The sequence below is a fragment of the Grampus griseus genome (assembly GCF_964374135.1).
Source record: "Grampus griseus genome assembly, chromosome: 7".
Lineage (NCBI taxonomy): Eukaryota > Metazoa > Chordata > Mammalia > Artiodactyla > Delphinidae > Grampus > Grampus griseus.
Genome location: NC_139001.1, coordinates 38,029,050 through 38,054,237, shown reverse-complemented (window position 1 = coordinate 38,054,237; position 25,188 = coordinate 38,029,050). Strand labels below are relative to the sequence as shown.

The 25,188-nt window shown below is 39.4% G+C and overlaps 1 protein-coding gene across 1 annotated transcript in view; it reads right to left on the bottom strand.

Annotated features, from left to right (window-relative positions):
- Positions 1 to 25,188, bottom strand: part of ANKRD44 (ankyrin repeat domain 44) — a 316,658-nt gene that overhangs the window by 5,782 nt on the left and 285,688 nt on the right. The window contains exons 18-25 of the mRNA XM_082657650.1: positions 18,619 to 18,820; positions 14,616 to 14,703; positions 13,223 to 13,340; positions 11,712 to 11,928; positions 8,083 to 8,170; positions 2,102 to 2,185; positions 955 to 1,100; positions 393 to 475 (exon numbers count right to left, since the gene is read on the bottom strand). Of these exons, the coding sequence (XP_082513776.1) occupies positions 393 to 475; positions 955 to 1,100; positions 2,102 to 2,185; positions 8,083 to 8,170; positions 11,712 to 11,928; positions 13,223 to 13,340; positions 14,616 to 14,703; positions 18,619 to 18,820 (1,026 nt within the window). The remainder of the gene's footprint in view (positions 1 to 392; positions 476 to 954; positions 1,101 to 2,101; positions 2,186 to 8,082; positions 8,171 to 11,711; positions 11,929 to 13,222; positions 13,341 to 14,615; positions 14,704 to 18,618; positions 18,821 to 25,188) is intronic.

The window sequence follows — 25,188 nt, the reverse complement described above, 5'->3', positions numbered from 1 at the left end:
CATTTATTTGCCTGATAGGAGGGTATTTTTTGGCTGTGTTATTACAATGTGTTCAAGTGGAACCAAATGAAAGCATGTGGAACTGATAACTGAGCTCCTAACCTGTGTTTAAAAGCAAAATGTGGTGACACAACCATGAAGACAAATACAGTGGCAGCATCAAGCCAGACTGTGGCAAGACTTCAAGTGGCAAATGCCATGAAAGGCATAGCCCTTCAACCCTTGTGTGCGTCTGCCCTTTGCTTCCCCCTTTCAGTTCCACTGAGAGTGACAACAGACATCTTAATTAAGAGCCACGATACACGCTTCTGAGATAGATAGATTTAGGTATTATTGTTATTATCATTATTATTATTCTTCTAAATAACAGTGTTTCAAATTCATTTACATACTTTACTACTAGCCAAATGTAAGGGTGTGTTCAAGTCCTTATCCTTTACAGCCAGGTCAGCCTGGGCACTGTTCACCAAAATATCTGCAGAAAAAGCCAAAAGAAAGTTACTCAGACTACACGTTAATTACATGCATTTTGGAGAAGTTACTACCAAAACAATAACACATTTAAATTTGTACAGCTCACATAATCATATTTAATATTATTGAAGAAAAAAGGAGCAATTTACTGCCATAGCTATTCTATTCAAATCCAAGGTCCACAGGCATTAATTTTAATTCCCTTTACAATTTTGTTATTTCCAGATAAAATGATCCTGTTCTATTTGGTTTCTAAATGTTGAGAGATTTCACTGTGGAAAGGTTGGCTCGGTTTGACAAAATCCATCAATAACCAAGTTAACAGGGGACTGAAGATGACTAGCAGGTAGATCAGGTGGCCTAAACAAAACGTCGGTCTTTTTTCACATGTATAAACCAAGAGGATGACCAATTGCTCGATTTTCCATGCCTTTGGTTTTGGATAGGCATAAACTCGAAGTCCACAAGTCAAGCACGTACCCACAGCGCTGGCCTGCCCGTTCTCAGCAGCCATCATCAGTGCTGTTTTCCCTGAATTGTCTGTTGCGTTCACTTGAGCGTTGTGTCTCAGAAGAAGCTGCAAGCACTCCACGTGATCAGCAAATGCTGCTGCATGAAGTGGTGTCCTAACGATTTAAAACAAGTATGATTTTAACTTCCTGTAAACACACTCTCTTTCTATATATGCCTGAGAAACATGTGCATAGTATCGTCTTAGGGATTTAAAACTTATCAGCTTACAGAAATGGTGATCAGGTTCCCCCAAAGGCCATTCGGGGTGGACAGTGAAGTGTCACCGATGTGAACAGCACCACCAGATTTGGGGGGTATAGGAAGCGGCCCTGATAATACAATTAGCATCTTTACGGACTCTTTAATCTTGAGTTCCAGTGATTTCTCTCTCATCTTTGATAAACATACTTCCAAAATTAAGCCTTAATTGTGTAGACAATTGGCTATTTTTAAAAAAGCCTACATCATTTAACGTGAATAGCTGATTCCTTTGGGAGGACAATTCGGCATGATTTATCAAAATTAAACACTACGACCTTTGAACCAAAAAATTCCACTTCTAGGACTTTATCTCCCAGATACACTTGGTCATGTGAACAGACAAATGTACTAGACTGTTCACTGCACCACTCTTTAAAATACCAAAGTTTTGAAACAACCAAATATTCTTCAAAGCAGAACAGGCTGATTAAATTATAACATATCCAGTCAATGGAATGATATGCAGCTTTGAAAAGAACATGGTAAATACATATGTTCTGGTATGGAAAGATCTCCAAGATATGCTGAAAGCAGAGCATTTCTACAGAATGTTCTCATTTGCATAAAAAGAACAGAAGCATATATATTGTAGCTATGTCTAGAAAATATTTGGGAGAATATAAAAATTTAGAAAGAACAGTTTAGAGTGGATTTCTCAGTGGAAGAGGCTGGGGTTTCTGGGCTAAGAGGGTAATTTCTTTAAATTATATATTGTTTATTATACTTAATTTTTAAAACCACGCTTTTATATTACTTTTTCAATTAAACAAACATAGATGTTTGGCCACTCTGCAACCACAAAGCAGACTAAGATTCATCAAGACAAGAGCCATGCCATCCTAGGATCACTTACCTGCCTTTGTCATCTCTACAATTGACAATACTGGAATCTATGGCCCCAAGTAGCAATGATGCACAATTCTCATGATCATTTATTCTAAAATGAAAATAGATTTCAAATTTTAAAATCTTGCTCTCTAAAAAATTATATATCCCCTCCTACTCCATCTTCCTATGCACTATATGTTTAATAATCTGACGCATTAAAAAAAAACTGATGCAAATATCTGCGGTCTGTGTTTAATTTATGATTAAAGAAGACAATTTAGGTCATACAAATAAACTTTCTCTAACACGTTATGAAGTAGGTCATCTCTACTCTCAAGAATTCTCAGAACTGCCTGCCTGAGGAACTATTAAATAAACTTTGTATCACCTAAATTGTCTTCTTTAATCATTTTAACAGTTTTGCCGATGGGAATGAGATTCAAAGCTGACTGCAAGCAAGACACACAGGCAAGGTGCCTGCTGAACCCTCTGAGTTCATTGTTCCTCCTGTCATTACCGAGGGCCATGGGTAAGTCACTCTTAGACTTGAGCTCTGCTCACTTGCGTGCAGCTTTCCAATCCAAACAAACTTTCCCCAAAAATTATTAAAAGAAAGGGTTTATTAAAGTTCCCAGAGAGCTTCCATAGCATAAACCACTGGGGGACATGGGGAAATAAGATAAGGGATTCAGACTGTCTTGACCAATGGCACATCAACATCTCAGTGGGCACAAGTCAGACCACTGAAAGCCATTAGAGCATCTGCCACGATAAAGGAATCTTCTTGTGAAAAGAGCAATAGATCTATCGTTAATGAGAATCTCAGAAGCCAAAGCCTCAAAATTGGTGGGCACGGATCAAGCACTGAAAAGCTGCTAGAGGGCTTGCACCTAAATCTAATTCTCCTGTGCTGGGTTAAGCTGGTCATGGAATGGTTTAGATTGACACTAGGTCACCCAAAAACCTCAAGAAAATTTCTATGCTATGAAGTACGTTGTAAAACACCACAAAATCCCCAACCCAGCAGCACATCTCTTAGGTATAAATTTGGCTCCAAGAAACTCAGGCTTAGCTGAAGAAATAGAATCCTCAAGTTTCAAAACACTGAGTGCTCTACCTTCCAGCACACCTGCTTATTTTGTCTAAGAACTGTGGTCCTAGACGCTACATGTTCCAGTTAGACAAGATGATTCATTTAAGAAGTGCACTTGAAAGCAAGGGTTCCCAAATCAACAAACAGAATGGAATACTTATTTTAATTGGTATGCAGGAGCCCCCAGAAAGCTTCAAGATTCCAAAATAGCCTTACTGAAAGATTTATTACAAAAGGCTAATGAAAAATTAAAGATGCAGAGGTACCTAAAACAAAAGACTATAAGACAAATGTGACCCTACTACACCCCTCTGCCCTCCTTTACCTGAGTACTCAGGGTCTACTGATCCTCTACCTGAATTGCCTTTCCATTCTGAAGAGGCTACAAGACCATAAGCAAAAGTCTTCTCAAAGTTACTGGCCTTATAGCTGCAACAATTCCAAGGGCAAAAACCTAAAACACCATTGCACGGTCATCAAAACACCAGAGATTGGTGTCTCATTTGCAATCAACAGGGAAACTGGAAAAAAGATTGTCCTAGAAGGTTTTATGCAAATCCTTGGTTTAATTAAAACAGGCATGTCTTTAGACTTATCAGAATTAAATATAAGGCAGACATACAACTTTTATTCTACCTAGGTTTACTAAAAGCAAGTAAGCCCATGTTATCTCTGTTACAGAATTTGTCAGCAAGAAAAATAACCTAAGATGATGGTTAGTTGTTTAATGTCTCACGAAATTTTCATGAGTAATCTAAACATAATTGTTAAGAACTGTAAATTAAATAGATGTAAGTAAGATAAAAGTTTATAAATGAACTTTTCAACAAGTATGTTTTATGGTATGTCTACTTTAAATAGTTTCCAAAATGCTTTTGGTAAGTTGAAACCTTAAAGCTACACTGAGATAAATTAAATAATGGATATTCATTGAATATCTAGATTATTTCCAAATAAGATAAAATACTGAAACTTACTCAACATAAGTTTATCCACTTTTGGCTTCCTTTTACAGAAGACCTAAGATATTTGGTTCTATTAGTAAACATGTTTTGTGCCATGATGAAAAATTTACTATAAGGAAGAATATACTTTAAAAATTATGAAGTGTATTCATAAATTTGCCAATCCACAGAGTACTAGTGTAACACAGACCACAATTGCTTATTTCTTAGTTTTAAGATTTAAAATTAAGGATTCTAAGGGTTAATAATTTTAGTCAATTAAAACTAATTAGAAATAAGGGTGAAAGAAAACAACTGTATATGAAAAGTAGGTAGGAAAGCAGAATATATTTTTTGGATAAGAAAATGTATGAAGGACATTTTTGTTATCGTTTGTTCATTTTATTTTGTTTTGGTAAGGGAAAAGAGAAAGTAACTTTGTCTTAAAGTAAAATGACTGGTTATTCCAGAATTGGAAAAATAGGACAAAATCTGACTGGATCTAAGAAAGTTGTAGAAGATTTGTGGAAAGGAATCTTGGAAAAGGAAATTTACATGTGGTTGAGTTGGCTAAGATTGGAATAGACTTAAGTTTTTAAAAAATGAGGCTTTTTGTTTTGTTTTTTTTAATCTTTATGATCCTCTTTTTTTAAAAAACTTTTTTATTGGAGTATAATTGCTTTACAATGGTGTGTTAGTTTCTGCTTTATAACGAAGTGAATCAGTTATACGCATACATATGTCCCCATATCTCTTCCCTCTTGCGTCTCCCTCCCTCCCACCCTCCCTATCCCACCCCTACAGGCGTTCACAAAGCACCGAGCTGATCTCCCTGTGCTATGCGGTTGCTTCCCACTAGCTAGCTATTTTACGTTTGGTAGTGTACATATGTCCATATGTACACTACCATAAAAAATGAGGTTTAATATCAAAAGTACAGTAAAGCAAAATTAGAATTTGGTTTTCTCTCTGTTAAAAAGACAAAGTTTTTTTTTTAAAGATTATTGGTGTGCTCTTAATAAGAAATTATAAACAAAGGTTTTTCTTTACCTTTTAAATAATCTGCCTGAAAAGCAAAGATTTTGTGTTTCACCAAAATAATTTACTGTGCTTCACACTGACTTTACCCGGTCTTACTTAAGAAAAACCAGTCTTCTCAATATTAACAGAACTAAGGTTTGTGTTTGTTTTTGTTTTTAACTGCTATGTAATGTTCTATATTTGCCTTTGAAGTCTTTAACTGTCACTTTGGTTAAATGGATAATTAAGTATTGTTTCACAGTGACCTATGATCCTATTTGATCAAACATTTTAAAAGCTTTTGATATTCTGATAAACTTCCTAACATCAAATTCTAAATAAAATCTTAAACTAACTTTGGGATTTTTCCACAAGGCCCCTAGAATATCTCAAAAGATTTGTTCTCTTTCTTTATCAAAAGAGAAATGTTAAACTAATTATGCTTAGTTGACATGTTAAATTACATAGGAGGCATTGTCAAATAAGAAGTGATGTTTAACTTTCTTAGGTTATATTTGTAGGGGTCTATGTTATCTATATGTGTTCCAGAAATTGTATAAAATTCCTAAAAATCTGGTATGTTCTGGTATAATGTTATCAGTCATAATTCCAGTTATCCAGTTATTCCAGTTAAATGTTGTGTGTCACAGAAGTAACCAAATTTTCTTGTTAATTCCATTATAATGAACTCTCATCAGATCTTTAACCACAGGCATTTTTAAGTGTTTTGTCATTTGTAGACAGTTAATTGTTTTACTCTGATGCTTTTGCAAAAGAGATTCATGGAAAAGACCCTACCAAGTACTCCTGACCCCTGACGCTGCTGCCAAATTACAAAGTGTTGAACTTTGAGTGCATATTTCAAAACTGAAGAAGGCTCCACCTGACACCTAGTCCTCGGCAAATGCCAGAGATCTCAAAATCAAATTGACCAGAAGGAGCTAACACCGAAGTAAACTGCTTCCTCCCAAGATGCTGGATCAAGAATGTTTCTTTCCATTCCTCTTCCCCTCTCTGGCCATCCTTTTCCTTATTCTTACACCATGGAGGTCTTTACCATTTTTTTATCCACCTTTGCCTTGACCTTGGCCTGGAAAGATATATCATTGTTCACATATGTCAGGCCATTGCAAAGGGGGGTAATCTAACCTCCAACCTGTTGGATTTGCTACAATGCTGGTGATCCTGTGGTTTTGCCTACAGAAACTTCCCTCTGATTGTTAATGCCTCAGTTTCTCTGGAACGAACTCACTGAATAAACAATTCTGGGGAAATGGAGACAGAGTCGCAAGGAATATAAAAATAGACCAACTGGCTTAAAGAAGCAGTCCCTCTTTGGGATCATTTCTTGACGTATTTGATTCTAGCTGGTTTGGTTCATGGGGACCCTGGCTTAAGATTGCCCTGCAAACCTTAGGAATACTTTTACTATTATTAATAATAATTATCTCTCTGGTCTGTTGTGTTCTCTCAAGGTTTTAGGTGAGTGTACGCAGCCATCAATCAGTCAACAAATGGTCTTTCTCCAACTGGAATGATGAATCTGATATCATTTCCTGTGAAATATACACCGAAATGCAAAGAGGCAATGGTAACTGAGAATAACTTACAACACCATCTTTGCTCAAACCTCTTGCTTGGCCAGAGGCTGATCAAAAGGGGGAACTGTCAAAATGATCTTGCATTAACCTTTCCTCAGTAGGCCAGGTGCTGCTGATCCTGAGAAACCACGTCCGCAAAAGGAAACTTAACTTTTAGTTTTCATGTTCTTGTAAATGTTCCATCTGCCTAGAGGTCAGACCATCTAGGTAGCCAGTCCATGAGCGCCAAGTTATATGGGTGATTGCCCTATTCCTATGATACCTCAAATAAAGCCAGGTACGTAACCCCAGCCAATCAGCTAGTTTTATTCCTGCTCTTCCTTGTTCCCTATTTTTCATCCTGTACAAGCTTCCTGTCTCCTGCCCCACTTTGCAGCTCTCTGAACTCTTGAGAGTGGAGACTGCCTGCTTCATGAACTGTAAAATCAAGTTTGCTTCAATAGTCTTCTTTAGTCATTTTAACAGTTCTAAAGGCACACACTCTGTAACCGCTAGCATTTCTTCAGAACCCCCTACTTCCAGGAAGGAGTTTACTGCACGCCACTTACACAAGGCATCATGTTAGGTGTTTTGGAGATACACCAAAGTGAAGAAGACATGTTTCTTCAGATTTAAAATCACTCCTACTCATAATCTCTTATCTCTTCTTTTTTGATCCACTTTATACCTCTAATGTCTTTCCAATCAAATGACCCAGCTTCATGTGAAGCACAGAGATGAGGCAAAGACAAAGCACTCCCAAGTCTTGGGCCCCCAGGCTGTCCATCACTGCCCAGGTGAACATGGACCCCCAGATGAACACAGGCCCAGGTGACCATGTTCCCCCCAAGCTTACCATGGAAGTCTGTCTCAATGTCACTGTATTCTCTAAATAATGGTTCACACTATGAGACTGGAGCAAAAATTACATTTATCAAAAAAGAATTTCAACATTATGAAGAATTACCATATATGAAAAGTCTTACTCGTACAGAATATCTTTCTAATCATCCACAGGCATATGTTGTTAACCCCAACTTATTTTTAGAATTTGTCAGACAGATGTGAGGTATATCTGAAGAACTCTTCAGGAGGTGTGTGCTGTGTTCCTCAGTCCACCCCTTCCTGCAGTTTCCCTAGATGGTCTGTGAGCCACCTTGGAACCATGGCACTCCACAAAAATTTCCTAGAAAATCATTAACGTTATGGACTGCACTTTGCTATCAGACCTATTTGCCTTTAGCAGTGAAATGGAATATATTGGTCTTATCTATAATGTAAAACCTTTCTCCTTCCCTGAAAGGCAATTTCTCTACATGTAGTTTAAAGAATTCAAGCAACACCATTAACTTCCAGCATTTCTACTTACATTGCACAGTGCAGTGGAGTGAAGGGATTACCAGTAAATTTCCGAAAACATTTTTGCTCCAAAAGTACCTCTATGCAGTTTTCATTACCTGCAAGGAATCAGAAGAATTTAGGGAGCTTCCAAGAAAGAAACTTTGTTTAATTCAATCTATTTTTATCATTAAGTATTGAATTCTGGCCTATGAATTTTCCTGAATTAGCTGAACATTTATTCTCCATGGAATAAAATTCACCAAATGTCAAAATGTTATTAACTATGCTCACAGGTGTTCTGAGACATAATGAATAAATAAAACAGTGAAGGCCATATGGTCTGGTGGAGAGAAACAGAAGAGACCTCATTTACAAGCAGAATAATTCTACGTTACTCTCAGCTCTTAATAGATAGATGCCTAACATAGGTATGCCTCAGTTTGCCCATATTTACAATAGAAAGTTTCCCTTTCACCCATATGATTAGGTTCACTTATAATTATGTACCCTAGGGAAGGGAAGATGTGAGTGATAGAAAATAGTATTTAAGATAATGCCAGTGAAAGGGCTTTGACTGTAAAACACTATAGAGTATTTAAAATGGCACCAAGAATAGATCCTGGCAAATAGTATGTACCCAATAAGTATTTTTTAATAAGTAGATGAGTGAATGTGAATAACTATTTTCAACAAAATGACAGTTTTCAAGTCAACTGAATTTAAGTTAGGCCCCAGCTCTATCAGCGTAGTTGTTATGTGATCTGTGAGCCTCAGTTTCCTACATAGAAAAACTTAAAGCAGGAATACATGCCCTATTGATGTCACAGGATAACGGGAGCTTTACTTGATGAAGGACCTAAATGAGGTTTGTGAAGCAATGTTAACTGGTTAAGGCAAGAAGGTAAAGCTAGTTGGCTTTGGAATATAGGTTGTTGCCCTGGAACTTCTCCTTGGCCGAGTTCAGTGCTAAATTAGAGTTCTCTTCCGATCTGCCCCAAAAGGATATAGATTGGACAATTTTAAGTATTAAAATAAAATCAAACCTTTCTTGTACCTATAAAGAAAAAAAGGTGAAACTGCTTTTAGGGAGAAGCATATGAAGTAATGAATATAAAAATCCCCTAACTTTATGTAAGTTATACTGTTTAGCTTTCCAACTATACCCAACACTCACTCAAACAGTTCCAGACACTTCAACCCCTTTATTAGTATGAATTCCCCCAAAGTGCCTAGCCGCAGCACATACCCAAACCATTTCTTAGAGACTAAATGAATCTCAATCTAAAGGTCTATGTAGGTAGGACTGGGGATCCTTGAACGACTTTCAGTATCTCAAAGTGCTCAGAGAAGGAGATTCTGGGGAGAGGGGAGCTTAAACCTCAGACCTGGAAGACTGCACTGGAAAGGTGAATTGTTTAGGAGAGGACTGTTCCCTCTCCCCTGCTTGTACCTTGAGAGGCCTAAGAACAGAGAGACCTGCCATACCTACCCCACCCAACTCCAGGGGAGAAAATGTGGTTTGTGGCAGGGTTTCCACCTGCCATTATAATCAATACGCTTACTGCGTCTTCCCCTTTCTGTAGGTTTTCCAGTGCCAGATAGCTCTCACAGCTTAACTCCGATGGGGGTTAGGGAGACCTCGCCCATGAGCAGGTAAATTAAAAAAGAAATCACGGGCTTCCCTAGTGGCGCAGTGGTTGAGAGTCTGCCTGCCGATGCAGGGGACACGGATTCGTGCCCCGGTCTGGGAAGATCCCACATCCCGCGGAGCAGCTGGGCCGCTCAGCCTGCGCGTCTGGAGCCTGTGCTCCGCAACGGGAGAGGCCCACGTACCGCAAAAAAAAAAAAAAAAAAAAAAAAAATCACAATCCTCCAATGGTAGTGAGGGAGCAAAACAAAGTTGAACAAGTAGAGGATTTGACTCTTATTGAGGTCAGAACCAATGAAAAAAGGAGGACTGTAATAAAAACATAATGAAAGGTATTAAATTAAGGCACCATAAAAGGCACCATAAAACCTTTGTGGACCCAATAATCATAGTTTCTGAGTGCAAATTTTAATAGAAGAATTGAAAATGGAAAAATAAAACAACAAAAGCAGAATAAGTAATATATGGGAAAATATTCATGTTCGCTTAGGGGTAGGAGACCTTCTTAAGCAAGACTGTAAACCCAGGTACCATAAAGGAAAAATCTGACAGATTCAACTACATAAAAGTTCAAAAATCTCTGTATGGAAAAAGACATCATCAACAAGGAGCAAAGACAAACGGTAGATTGACAGAAAACGTTTGCAACACACAGAACACACAGAGGATTCATATCCTAAGACAAGGTGCTCCTACAAATGTGTGAGAAAAGATAAACAACTCAATAGGAAAAAAAGTGAGCAACAGAAGGAAAAAGTAATTTCCAGAAGAGGAAATGAAAATACATAAATCAATACACTATTAGACAAGGAAACACAAATTAAAATGAGATACCTTTTATCTGCCCTTCAAATTGACAAAAATTAAAAAGATGATATCATTTTGGGCTGACAAAAGTTTGGGAAAGTAGTTTTATATTCATGTTTGGTGGAGTAAAAAATTATGATATACCAAAGTAATATGGTATAAGTTATTAAAATTAAAAAATATACAAGCCCTCATCAATAATTTTACTTCTGGAAACTTATCTGACAGAATATAAGGTCCATAATATGAACACACACACTGCAGCACTGTTTGTAACAGGAATAAAACCTGAAAACAATTTGAGTGTTCATCAACAGGGATCTGGCTGAATAAATATTAAATTCTGGTTTACACACTCAGACTCATGCATGTCTATACCTATTTATCTATCTGATACAAAATACACAACTATTAAAAAGATCAATGTATACTGATACACATTGACTTGTAAGGATATCTGCAATAGAATGTTAAGTACACAACAACAAGAAAAGTTACAGAATGATATTTGTTACATGATTCTAGTTTTAAAAAAATAGATGCACATACATCTGTATTTATGTACATCCTCAAGGGAAAATTATGAAAGATAAACACCAAATTACATCAGAAGGTAAGTTTGGGAATGGAGACAATTTTACCTTAGATGCCTCAGTATTTTTGAAATGTAACAATTAGCATGCATTTACTCTTCTACTCAAATAAGCGAAACACAAATTTTTAAATCTCCTAAGTAGCAAGTGTAACTAAATAAATGGGGACTGTGAGACATAAAAAGGAAATACTGAAAGATAAATCATGCATCTACCAGCTGTCAATTGTGACAGATTATTACATCATATTGTTTTGGTTGTTTTTAGCTGTATTATTTTAATTCCTTGTAGGATCCCTGGTTGTCTCATATAGAGAAGAAACCCTGATTAAAACTGGTTACTTCAGTTCATCAGAAGTTCTGATTAGGAGTTACAGGTTACTGATCAACAAAAAGAGTAAAGTGAATTTTCACTCCATTATGGCATCATGGTAGCCACGGAGGGAAAAATATCAAAAAAATAAAAAGGTATCTTTTTTGAGGTATCTGAATGCAGAAAGATTGGAAACCCTGGTTTACAGCTTGACGCTTTCTTCCCACCTCCTCTGAGATCACAGTGGTGTTGGGGCAGGAAGTCTGATGGAATTCAGCCCAATGACAGTTAACTCACCATTGTAACAAGCCCAGTGCAGCGGTGTGTAGCCCTGGTTATCTTTGAAAGAACAGTCCTCCTCGGAAAGTGCTATCTGCAGCAGCTCACTCAGCCACGTGGCGTGGCCACGAGCAGCCGCATAGTGCAAGGGGGTCCTCCCTCTGGAGTCTTTACACAGAATCGACACTTCTTGTTCCAGCAGCATTTGCACACATTCCTCATGTCCCGTCATAATCTGATGCATCGCAATGAAAAACACAACACAAATCTGAGAAGACTCAGGAAGCGAAGCAGGTGGCTAAGGGAGGCTGGGCTCAGAGTGAGTGGACATACGCCGGGGTCTTAAGGGAAACAGACTCTATGCTACTTGGGAGGAGAGAGGCAGGACAACCTAGCAGGGTTCATAACAGAAAGGTCTGTGTGAACACCAGCATTTTAGAAACGTCTCTTGACTCTCCCAACATAACCATGAAAGGGAATCGTGATAGAGTGGAAAGCATCAGCTTTAAAATCAGGAAGATGTCAGTTAAATTCTGGCTCCCTCTTATAAAACTTGGACAAGTCAATTTGTCTCTCTATGCCTCACTTTACCCACCTGTAAATGGGGAGAGTAATAAGGACCTCACAGCCTGTTTTGAGGACTCGTGAGATATGTAAAGGCTCTCAGCCTGCTGTGTGGCCCGCAGGAAGTACCCAAGAAATAAGATCCATGGTTATGGGGTTAACCGCTCATAGTTCCTCTTCTTTTCATTGATCGTGGTGGTCAGCACCAGCTTCAAATAGCAATTTTCTGATTTCTACTTTTGTTTCATTGGGATTATTTGACATGCTTTAAAAAACAGTTCAGCAGGTGTGTATGAAGAATTACCCACAGGATACATATTTCAGCAGGATACATATTTCAGGTGGGGAATGGGCCTACACTGTATAAAGAACAATTAAAAACAGCATGGCTACTCAAAACTAGGTAACCGTTGGAATAAATGATGACATCTGTACACAGTGGAGGATGAAAAATGATAGGGCAGGAAAACATTTAGTGATATGGTAAAAGGTACTTGATATACTAAGAGAAAAAATGCAGGTTCCAAATAGCATCTTCAGTATTCTCTCTTTTTAAAATTTAAAACAGATCTATATTTAGAAAAAAAGATTGGTGATATATACACCAAAAAGTGGTTACCTCTAGGAGGTGGGATTACTAGAGATTATGATTTTCGTATTTGTGCTTTAAAAAAATTTTTGCAAATCTCCTATGATGTGCATGCAATCAGAAAGAACCAATTCTACCAACAGTAGGTGTTCATGTATCTATTATCACAATCAAATGCGATAACTCAAGAGCAGGACCTAAGAGTACCTGCCATTATTTTACCTTTGCAAAAGATCTTGTAATTTCTTTTTGGCTGACTGAGGTTAATTGGTTATCTCAGGAAACAATTTTCTTACTAAAAATTCATATGGGCAGGGGGAGAAGAAACAAGCTCACTATGAAATTGCTTGACTGAAGCTGGGGAAAATACACATACCCCTCTGTGTAAAGCTGTGCAGCCCATGATGTCCACAGCATCCACATTTGCTTCCTTTTCAAGTAACAACGAAACAGCATCAATGTGTCCATATGCTACTGCAAGCATCAGTGGGGTTCTAGGAAAACAGGGAAATTAGGCTTTTAAAAAGATTAAAAAAATACTCACCACTTCCAGTGGGAGGATCTCCCTCTCTCCATCTCTCTGTCTCTCTCTTTCTCAGTCTCTCTCCCCTCTTGACAATTGCTTGATATTTTCTGAGGGTCCCCAACTTGCTATCTGTCACTTGGAACAAGCTATCTGCCTCTGGTCTCTAATGGCCACATGGAATGGCGGCAGTGGACTGATCAATACGGGTGGGGCACAGGAAGATTCCACCTCAAAATGTTCATTTGAATTCCATCATTTTCAGAACTATGTAGCACTGACCAAATATCAATTGAGTAAGGAGTGTGTATATGTAAGAGATGCTCTTGCTTCTATCAGGGCAGCTCTACTTTCGTGGTTTTCTACGTCGGACTTTGGCTCAAGATTTTATTTGAACAAAGCTTCATTGCCTTAAAGAAAAGTCAGACAAGCCCAGAGACGAAAGATCCAAGTGCTGGGATCCAGAAGGTGAGGTTCCAGCTTTGGCTTTCAACATGAACTCATATATCTGGGGTGAGTCACTAGTGCTTTATTGCTCTGTGTTTCTTACTTGTAAGAGAAGACTGGGTGGGAGAACGGGCTAACAGATGGAAAATACTTGGGAAAAACAAACTCAGGAAGGATAAAAATATGAAGGATTTTTACAGTGGAGATAACTTCTTGAGGTCTGTCCTATTACATTATTAATTTAAAAAATGAGACTGTAGGGCTCCCCTGGTGGCGCAGTGGTTGAGAGTCCGCCTGCCAATGCAGGGGACACGGGTTCGTGCCCCGGTCCAGGAAGACCCCACATGCTGTGGAGCGGCTGGGCCCGTGAGCCATGGCCGCTGAGCCTGCGCATCCGGAGCCTGTGCTCCGCCACGGGAGAGGCCACAACAGTGAGAGGCCCGCGTATCGCAAAAAAAAAAAAAAAAAAAAAAAAAAAAAGAGACTGTAGCAGCTTCAGAAGAGGGTAAAAATGGATAGAAAAGAACAAAGGAGGGAATATTTTAAAAAGGCCAGAGCACATGGCTACAGACATAAAAAGTTGGCTGTTTTTCATCGAGATATACACACACACACATTTTTCTTGGATATACACTCCAGTGCAAAGCCACTGCATTATTCTAGGACCCTCATCCATGAATTTCACCCCAACATATACCCCCAACCTAGAATTCAGCAGTCAGCCCTCCTAGCTATTTAATAAATTAACCAGTCACCTGCAGTGATTTGAAATGTCAACCCCAAGCATATGAACACTTACTGTCCTTTGGCATCTTTCACGTCAACCACTTCTGGGTTGTCTGCAATTTCTAGTAATAGCCGCAAACACAGTGTGTGACCATTAATTACTGAAAAAGAAAATAATGGACATTCTTTTAACAGACCACACATATCCCTCCAAAGTGAACTTTACTGGGACTACAAATGGGGGGTTTTCAATTGTTGCTAACAGACATCTCCAGGTTTCCAGGTCGTGCCAGCTGCTGGGCAAAGCACACAATGTGTATGTTACCAACCCATCTTCCCCTTTCTTCCTATAGGGCACTTTGGTCCTCAACTAACATTTTTCCCTGGTTGCTGTATACAGGCTTTTTTCCCTAAACAGGACAGTCTTATCTCCTCCTGTGGGACTGATCATCTCTCTCCACTTTCCAGTTATCCTTTCTGTTCCTCTAAGAGAGCCTCTCAATTCTGTATAATCATCCTGTGTCTAGCCTGCCTCCAGCCCTTTGTAAAAAGAAGGCAGAAGGGAAGAGGAGTGGGGAGGGGAGCAGAGGAGGGGAAGAAGGGAGACGGGAACAGATCTCACCTCTTTTCCCCATCATTTTACATTCTGAGGTAGACGTTGAAGCAGTTATTCTGCCCCAACTGATTAGTGGTGACTTAAAGCAAAACGTCAAGCCAGCAAGGTGTACACGAGCCATTGGCTCACTGCTCATTGATTGGCACCCCCAGGAGACTCACAGATGGACCCCCAGTAGCTGGAGGACTCCTCCATGTGAGTTCCTCAAATCAAAGCCTTCATTTCTCTGCCTTCTCCCGGTGGCCTCCCACCCCACCCCACCCCCCCATCGCCTCTGTCCCCCACTTCCTTCCCTGCCAAGCTCTGACTGGGGTGTGGCAGGCCCTCACCCTGCCCCTCCATCACCCAGCTGCCCAGGTAGTGACTGGCAAGGGGCAGGAAGTGTGGCCCCAACCTTGGGTTGGCCTTGACCGGCCAGGGCAGAACCCACACAGGGCAGGGCAAGCACAAGGCAAGATGCTTCTTTTAGGAGCTGCAGTGCCCCAGGGCCCGGAAGCAAACCTCCCTCCGGGACAACAATCCTTGAGGTGAGGTACTTTCCTCCAGCTCGCTAAATGGAACCCACAGCCTTACAAAAGGCATGGCTTTCCATTCAGGGAGTAGGATAGGAACAAATGTGTTTAAAATTCCAAACGTGACCTTCTCTCCTCTCTGAACAATGAGAACACCATAAAATACATTGCATTAACCTCGTTATGGATGTGGAGAGAGAAGGGAATAGATGCAGCTATGTTAGGTTGATAGAGGCTCTTCTAAGAGCTGCGTTTTACAGCCCTTTTTATTGCATGCCAGTTACGAGAGAAGGCTAATTTAACAAGGACACATATTTCAGGGACAATGCGTATTAGAATTAGCTCACATTCCTCGACACCACTCAAATTAACTACAGGAATAATACCCGCATTTTGTAGACATTTCATTTAGCGAACGCTCAGCAACATCCCATTTATGTACCTCAGGAGGAAATTTTGTGGAAATATTGTTGCTGCTGTTGTGTTGCTTTTTGTTTTAAAAATTACATTAAATCTGTTACCAATGGTGAAATATGCAAGGGGTTTAATGTATGCTCAAAAGTAAATAATTAGCAGAGGACTGATAGCTAAATACTACAGGTGGTGGTATTTTATAATGCTCGTGAAATGGAGGTACAGCATATTTTGATTGATTCCTCTTTCTAGAGCAATTTGATATTCTTTAAATACTCATAATCATAATGGTTCCAAGGATTTTGATTTCTGCCTAAACAGAAAAAGGGGGGGAAAGTCATCTAAGTTCATATCACTCATCCAGGATGCTGGAGAGCAAACCAATTTCTTCAGTAGTGTGTCTTTTTTTTTGTGGGGGGGAGCAGTGAGGGGGTGGGAGGTGAGGCCGTGTACAGTAGCTTTTTGAACTTAGCTAATAGCCCTCAGTAAATATAATTCCCCCTTATCATAAAAGTGTAGCTACCCTAGGATTCTCGTTGGCTTCCCACAAACTATGCTTTTCCGCAATTGCCTTCCAACAAAAAGATGCTACCATCTCCTTTAGCTGTGCACTGCCAAGTCCAGCTTTGTTTCAGACTAGCTCAGCCTCTCCCTGACTATGAGTGACAGCCATTTCTCATGCTGCTCAAAGACCACAACTGTCATTACAACTATCTGTGCCAAACCCTCTAAAATCCATCCTGGTTCCTCTTCCTCACAGTACTCCCAGGATTTGAAACAAACAAAAATATTGGCATCTCAAATGAGCTGGAAAAGATTCTGGAAAAGCAGATTCTCAAAGCACAGGCTAAAGCTTCTGCACAGCAGACATTTTGTGGAGAACAGAGTCAAATGACAGCCTGCATCTTTTTAATGAATGACACGAGGGAAACCCAAAAGGAGTGAGTCCTCTTGACCACTAGGGGGCTCCATTGGACCGCAACCAATATCACAGTGGCAAATGAGTGACAGTGATTATTCTTCATTGTTTACCTGTCCACAAGGGTGATTTTCCACAATCAAAACAGGCCCTTCGTAATTGTCAGGAAGTACATGGTAACTAAAGCACAATGCTTTCCTTAATAATAGGCAACTACTCTTTAAAAAGGAGAACTACATGTAAACTTTAATACCAAGAAAGCCTAGAATGCCAAACTTTATAATAATACTTATAAATACCAAAAATACCAAAAAGACTAAATGTGATGATGGGAAATAAGAATTTATAACTTAACCATACCAAACATTGCTAAAGTTTTTTCCAGGAACAATCATTTCCAGATAATTAGGCAACACCGTGTTTTTCAATCTCCATATTGTTTTTCTTCAGTGGTTTGGATATTCAGGGATGTGGATGGCAATACTTCCACAAAATCTAACATTCCAAGGACATTTTCCCAAGTACAAGAATCATAAAGACTTTCGAAAACTGCTTTCACTCCTTTTCTTCCTCAATACATCCATTATTTCATGGTTATTTCTCTTTATAAGATGCTATCTGCTTTCCTGATCAAAGGCCATTATCATTGAATTCCTGAGTCCGAAGGAAATTATGCCTTAGCTGAGCTAGAAACTCTTCCACATTACCTTTCCATCTGTGTATATGTCTAGAAGTGTACGGACACAGTTTTTTTTTTTATGTATCTTGAAGAAAAGTCGCAGAAAAGGCAAATTACTTACTTCTTGAAAAATACATGCACTTTTTAACAGTCCCTATTGTTACACCTGATGCATCAAGAATCAGAGCAAAAGTGAAGAAGTACCGTTTAGGCTGCACAATAAGGTCCCGAGTAGATTGCTGTCTGACAGCTCCTTTTATGAAGTAGCTGTGAAATATCATTAATTTTGTGCTTCGAAATGCCGTGTGATTTTACTCTATGTAATTTGTCTGAAGATCATAATACATCTTGCCCTTTTTTCAGAAAGTTTTGTGACTGCCATTGGCCAAAGGTTCAGAACTCTCTTTGGAGTTAAGGGGAAGGCCAGATGCAGCACAGAGCATTTTTAGGGCAGAAGGATGGATACACGCCATCATACATTTGTCCAAATTCACAGAATGTACAACACCGAGAATGGACCCTAATGTAAACCATGGACTTCGGATGATTATGGTGTGTCAATGTAGGTTCATCCATTGTCATAAATGTTCCACTCTGGTGAGGGATGTGGATAATGGGGGAGGCTATGCACATGTGGGAGACAGGGGGTATGTGGAAAATCTCTGTACCTTCTTTTCAATTTTCCTGTGAACCTAAGACTGCTCTAAAGAAAAACTGTCTTTAAAGAAGAAGGCCAGAGGCTCTCTGGCCATAGAATACCAGTTATCACCAAGTGGATAGTAAGCCAAAAGCATTTTGGAAGAGTGTAGGCATGTCTGATGTAGAAAGAAAATAGATATTTTAAGAACTGGGATGAAAGAAAATGCTGCCACCCTTTTACTTGAACTTATAAGTGGGCCACAGAACTAGCGTAACCAGACTCTTGACAAGACCTACCTGAGGCATGAAGTGGGGTTCTTTTGGTTACATTGTCTTTCACAAAGATGGATGCACCCTGATTGATAAGCGCTTCCACACACTCTGTGTGTCCCTTAAAGGCAGCCAGATCCAGAGCAGTGCGGCCTTTCTCATCCCTGATGTCCAGGTCCACCAGCGACTGCAGGAGGACTTCCAAGGCCTGGTGGTGCCCATTGTAGGCCTGCAAGGGAGAAACCAACCGCTCAAATGCTTGCTCACCTTAAATCCCACAACAATCCACGGGAGGGGCTGAGGCTCTCAGATCACACATGGAGACCACTCCAGAGAGCACATCGGAAAGATGCTTGGAGTAATTATGGAAACACAGGCAAAACCAGAGTTAGGTGGAAATAACACACAGACCTCACAGTTACATATGCATTTCTTCATGTTCTTCCTCTTTTGTCAAATAATTTATTCCAAAGGTACTAAATCAATGTATTCTTATATCTATTGATCTAATAATCTAATGCAGACTAATAGCTGAATGAATTAATATATTTTTTCATCTGCTAGTTCAGTCCTAAACCTATTAACACAATCAGAATATTTTTTCAGGAGGCTTTTCTGTTAAACCTCGAGGGAAAAAAACCACTAAAAACACTGTGGACTTTGTAATTCAACAGAGGCATAGTGGTCTTCTGCCACAGTCCAACATTTTAAATTTCAACCTCGTGATCCTAGGTGAGTTTCTTAATTTCACTTAGACTTTGTTTCCTCATCTATAAGTGAGATCAATAAAAGCTGCCTTCCAGAGAAGACGAGAAGAGATAAAATTGCACCGGATTTGCACAGTGTCTTATACATAGTTGATGCTTCCTCTTCTCTCCTTTGTTTCCTCCATTGATTATAACGAAAACATAAAACCAATTATGGAAGTATATTCCATACATCAGTGCCAAGTTCAGACCTATTGTGAAGTCTTATGCTGCATTAAAGTCAGGAGGCTTCGTACTAAAACACAAAACTAAAAGTCCGAAAGGTAATTTTTACTAAGTCTATAAGGTTAAAAAAAAATGTAAATACACATATAAGGCTAAGGACATTGAAATAAAAGAAAGAAAACAGATAAGGATATGGTGGGGGTAGGGATTTGGTGGAGGGAAGTAAAGAAGGAGACAGAGGAAAAGCCTGTCCCCAGTGTCGTCAGCAGCCAAAGTTTCCTCTTATGTCTCCCGCACTTTCTGTTTTTCTACTGCAGCAATTACTCAAGGCACGACTTATTTGAAAAACGGCTTAGCATAGACAAAAGACTAATTTCCTTAATACACAAAGAACTTATACAAACCATTTTAAAAACTAGGAAAATGTGTAAAGGACATTGAAAAGGCAGCTCACAGAAAAAGAAATATAAACGGTCAATACACGTACGAAAAAAACCATGTAAATTTTGAGGGTACTATTTTTCAACTACCAAATGGCAATGATTAAGTTTGGGCATGTCCAGTATTAGATAAGACATGGTGAAAAAAAGCAATCTATGCTCTGGTGGTGGGAGTATACACTGGTGTGACATTTGTGGAGGGTGATTTGACAAAAATCTATCAAAAATTGTAAAAAAGTTGCAAATAGTACATATAACAATTTTATAAAAAGCAAATATATCCAGATAGACACATATCTGTATCTATGTATATTTCTGTATTCATAGAAAATTTTAGAAGGATACAAAGGAAACTGTTAACAGTGGTTACCTCTAGAAATGGGAGGTAAAGTAGTGAACATGTGGACTCATTTCACCTTATCTTTTAAAAAACCATTTGAATGTTTTTCCCAAGTACATGTCAACCACAACAATAACAAAAACTAAATTAAAAGGACCCACAAGATTTAAGAGTGCTGATAGGAACTGTTTTTAAAACTTTCTCATTATATTATTTTTGTAAATGATTATGATATTATGCTACATATTAAACATATATATGTAGTATAATAACTCATATGCTGATGAATCCCAAATTTATATCCCAGTTCTAACTACTTCTTTTACTTTGCAAGACATATATATTCACCTGTCTATTGAAATTTCCACTTGAATACCTAATATGCATCTCAAGCTTAACATGTCCCGAACTGAGCTCCATCTCAGTAAATGGCAATTTTGTTCTTCTAGTTGCTCAGGCCCAATATTTTGGAGTCCTCTTTTGTCTTCCCTCTTAAGCCCAGGGTTGTAGCCCTACACAAGGGCTCTGGGACATTGGGGCAAGGGGGTGCTAACAAGTAGCTTCCCCACCCCTTCCCACTGCCTTGCCATGCCCTGGTACAGGGATGTGTCTGCTGAGAGGAACGGACACTTCTGCTAACCACACAGAGGTGTCATCAGGTTCTCGGGCATCCGGCAGGAAATATCTATCCATATCCCTGTTGTAATTCACACACAGGTGTTGGGTGACTAGTAGCAGCCCTCAATTGCCACGATCATCTCTACTTCCAAGCCATAATCATCTCTACTCTTTCTTTAAAATATATCCAGAATCTATCCAGTTCTCACTATACCACATCCTCTGTTGCCAGGATTATGGCAAAAGCTTCCCTTTCTGTCCTTACCCTCCTGCAAACGATTACTGGGCAGCCACAGGATGAAATCTTTTGAAACTCAAGTTGGATGTAGCACTCCTTGATGAAAACTCATTGATAATTCCCTCACTGATAATAAAACCCCAAACTTCTCATGACCATTCAGGCCCTTAGGATGTGGCCTCCCTCGACCCTGTCCATCAGCATAGCCCCCCACTCACTCTGTTCCAACCACTCTAGCCTGCCCTCTGCACCCCCTATGACTAAGTAATGCCTGTCCTCCTCTGGGCCATCACATCTGTCCTTTCTGTCTCCCCTGCCTGGAAAGCCCTTCCCCCAAAGAGCCACAAGCTTTTTCAGTAATTCTGCTTCAACTGTCCCCTTATCTGGCGGCTTCTCAGAGCCCATATAAAATAGCCCACTACCCTTCTCCTCAACATACCGGATACTCTACACGCCACTTATCCTGCTTTATTTTAGCTTTATAGCTTTATATATCACTTGATATCTGTTACATAGCTATTGATTTGTTTGTTATCTAAGACTGAAGGTACTTTATGTGTACTGCTCACTGCTGTATTCTAGACTCGTGCACGGCACAGACAACAATTATTTGATGAATAAATGAATGAATATAATGACTGCTATTATCATTTATTAGTATTAGTGATAAGAATATATTTTAAAAATAGCAACTATTTGTTGAGGGCACTGTGTTGAGCTCTAATCTTTGCAAACATCCCTTTTATAGATGGAAAAAAACCAAAACAAGCAATGTTAATTAATTCACCCAAGATCACTGAAGCTAGTAAGTGACAAAGTCAGGTTTGAAACCCACAATCTGTGACCAATAGAATCTATGTTTTTAGGCAATGTCTTATAATTTTTCCCAGTAATTCCATTTAATTGACTTTCAAGCAAAATACTTTTGTGCCTATGTGTAATGGCTCAGAGAACTTAATAACAAATATTGAATCAGAAACCTAGGACGGAAAGCCTTTAGTCTATCCTAACTTCTGAAGCAATAGTTAATTTCATTGAGTACTTGCTGTGTGTCAGGCAGGACTAGACACGTAGCACCTTATTTAATTATTACGACAAGCCGTGGTTTGGATGCTATCGTTATCCCCATCTCACCAACAAGGACACAGGAAGGCTGAGATGTTACTCAGCCCTCAGCCTTATGTGGTGGAGCTGGAATTCAAAGGCAGACCAGTCAGATCCCAGAGCCTGAGCTGTGGGCTTCTCATGAGCTCCTACTATGGATAGGATGCAACAAGACCATAAGATATATGCTTAACTTTTTATTACAGGAAGTTTCAAATTTATATAAAGAACAGAGGATAGTGTCACAAATTCCCAAATACCCATCACCTAGTTTCGGCCATCATCAACTCGCCATTGGTGATTTTAAGCGAACTTGGGAGCACCTATCCTCCTATAAAGGGCTGTGGCAACAGGAGCATCTGCATCAGGGTGTAAGTCAGTCTATCTCATTTGACTCTGGGCTTGAGTCTGAGGCTTATTTTTGCATAACACCTCTTCTAATTTTAAATTGTAATGGTAGTGACTGATTCAGCTTATGTAGAAATCCTGACTTTACATCAAAGGGAAATGAGTCCATGTAGATAATAGATTGTTCTAGATGCTATTTGCAAATGCTCGTTCCTTCAGTGGCAGTTACTATGATGACAAAGATAGTAAACGTTTACAATATCTGTCAATTTGACTTAGCCTAGGAAAATAGAATTGGCAACCTATAAACTGCATGCATATCTACAAAGCACCACGGCTCACATATTTAGATTTTAATAAAGAGAAAACCCAGGGCAAAGAGAAACACATTCAGGAAGGAAGGTGATGTAGACAGATCAGCACTGTTCAGGACAGCAGAGCCACATCAAAGGGCACTTAACTTAGGCGCTGACTTAAGAACTTAACTCCTGTGAAAGACCCCTGCAGTTTCTCCTTTAATTCTCACAACAAAAAATAAACCCGTTTGCACGTGTTAAAGTTAAAGAGGCTTAACATTAGAATAAAATGGAGTGAACCCTGCCGAAGGAAAGCTTCAGAATTCCAATCGATATTTTCTTCTATATCAGGCACTTAAAAATTCAAAGACAGGATGATTGAAAGGCCAGATTTATATATAGAATTCCCTTTGTTTCTTCCATTAGTCAAGCCTGCAGCTCTTGAATTTCAGTATCCAAAAGCATTACGATATGGAGTTGAAGACATAAAACTATGTATACTATACTTCCAGGGCAATTTAAGGGAAATCATAAAGGTAATTTTGCTAATACAAGAATTTTCACTTACCTTCACACTTTAGGGCTTAACCCTAGAAACAAACTACCATATAATATGGAATTCTGTTCTGTGGTTAAATGCATGATTCTGTCTTTAGGCAGTTATGTGGTTCTTAGAGTCTATAAGAAAGTATAAAATAAAGCTTTAAACTCTCTGAAAGAGACTCAGGTAGTCAGGAAAGAAGACCTTTCTCATATCAGCAGTGCATGAGGAACACTGTCTTATTTTTCTTTCTATTCCCATCCTAAATCAGGTGTTTAGTGGGTAAGTGGGTCTATTCCCATCCTAAATCAGGTGTTAAGTGGATAAGTCTAAAATATCTCCAGGAAGAAGTAATCACACAAAAGAGCAAATATGCTGGTTTAAAAAGCATGTAGTATTTTGGCTTTCGATAGACAACCCAGTTTAAGCCTTCACTAGAGGTGGCAAACATTTCAAATTTGTTTTACAAAAGACTTTAAAAAATCTCCTTAAGTAACTTAAATACTTCTTAAACATAATTAATTTCTTTGAACTTTTTAGATTGGAACTGAGGGCAGCAAGGAGAAAGAATTTGGGATCTCAACAGAATCCATGAAACAATGGGTCCATCTGGAAATCTCGACAGCTGGAGCCTTTCATTTGCATAGCCGTGTTTCTTGATTTAATTTTTTTCAAGTGGATGAAATGCTTATGAAATTCACTGGGCGGATAACCCTGGAGACTTGACTCATTCAACCAGGAAATAGTAACTCAAGGCCGGTCAGGTTTCTTGGGGTAGTCAAGGTTTGGGGGCATCTGGTTCTCTTTCACTGTAGAATCTTCCACGGAAGAAATAATGTGCCTTGGGTTTTAATCAAGTTAATTGCTACAGGGGGCCCTGGGGAGGGCGATGGGCATACTTGCGGGGTTCTTGGAGCAAATAATAATTTCTTTAAAACGTATTAGCTTTTAGAGGGAAAACATAAAATAGTTTTAGAATTGACCCACTGCTATCACCCTGGTCAAAGTTATCACCATCATCGCTTGCCTGGTTGTCTAGTTTCTGCTTTGTTCCCTGACAATTTAAACTCAATGCAGACGTTAAAGGGATCCTTCTAAGATAAAAGTCGTATCACAACATCTGTCTCCTCAAAACCCTCCAAACGGTTTCCTCTTTTGCTCAGTGAAGAAGTCAAAGTTCCTCCTGGAGTCTGTGGCCCTCCCCCGCCTCCCTGCCCCCTCTACAACACTTGGACCCCTACCACCCTCCCTGCATCACTGTGCTCCAGCCATGGTGGCCTTGCTGTTCTGGGAACATGCCAAGTGTGCTCTCACCCCGGGGACTCTGCACTTCTGCCCAGAGCATTCTTCTGTCCGAGACCAAATGGTTAGCTCGTCGCATCCCCGGTCAAACGTGAGATGCTATGTTGTGGGAAACAGCGCCCAGTCTGCCACCTCGATGCTCTCCGTCTCACTGCTCCCATTTGCAGCAGCACTTCTGACCACCTGCCACGTTGTATATTTACTTGTCTATTGTCTCTCCTAGACTGCACACTCTACAAGGACAGTGGCTGGGTTTTGTTTGTAGCCATGTCTCCAGCTCCCGAAACAGTGTTTGGTACACGCACAGTCAGTATATGTCAAAGGAAAGAATGATAGTGATGTTCCTAATAGCGAGGATGATAGTGCCAGGTGCTGTTCTAACTGCTTTACATGCATTAACCCAGGTCATCCCCCCAGTGGCCCTATGACAGAGGTACT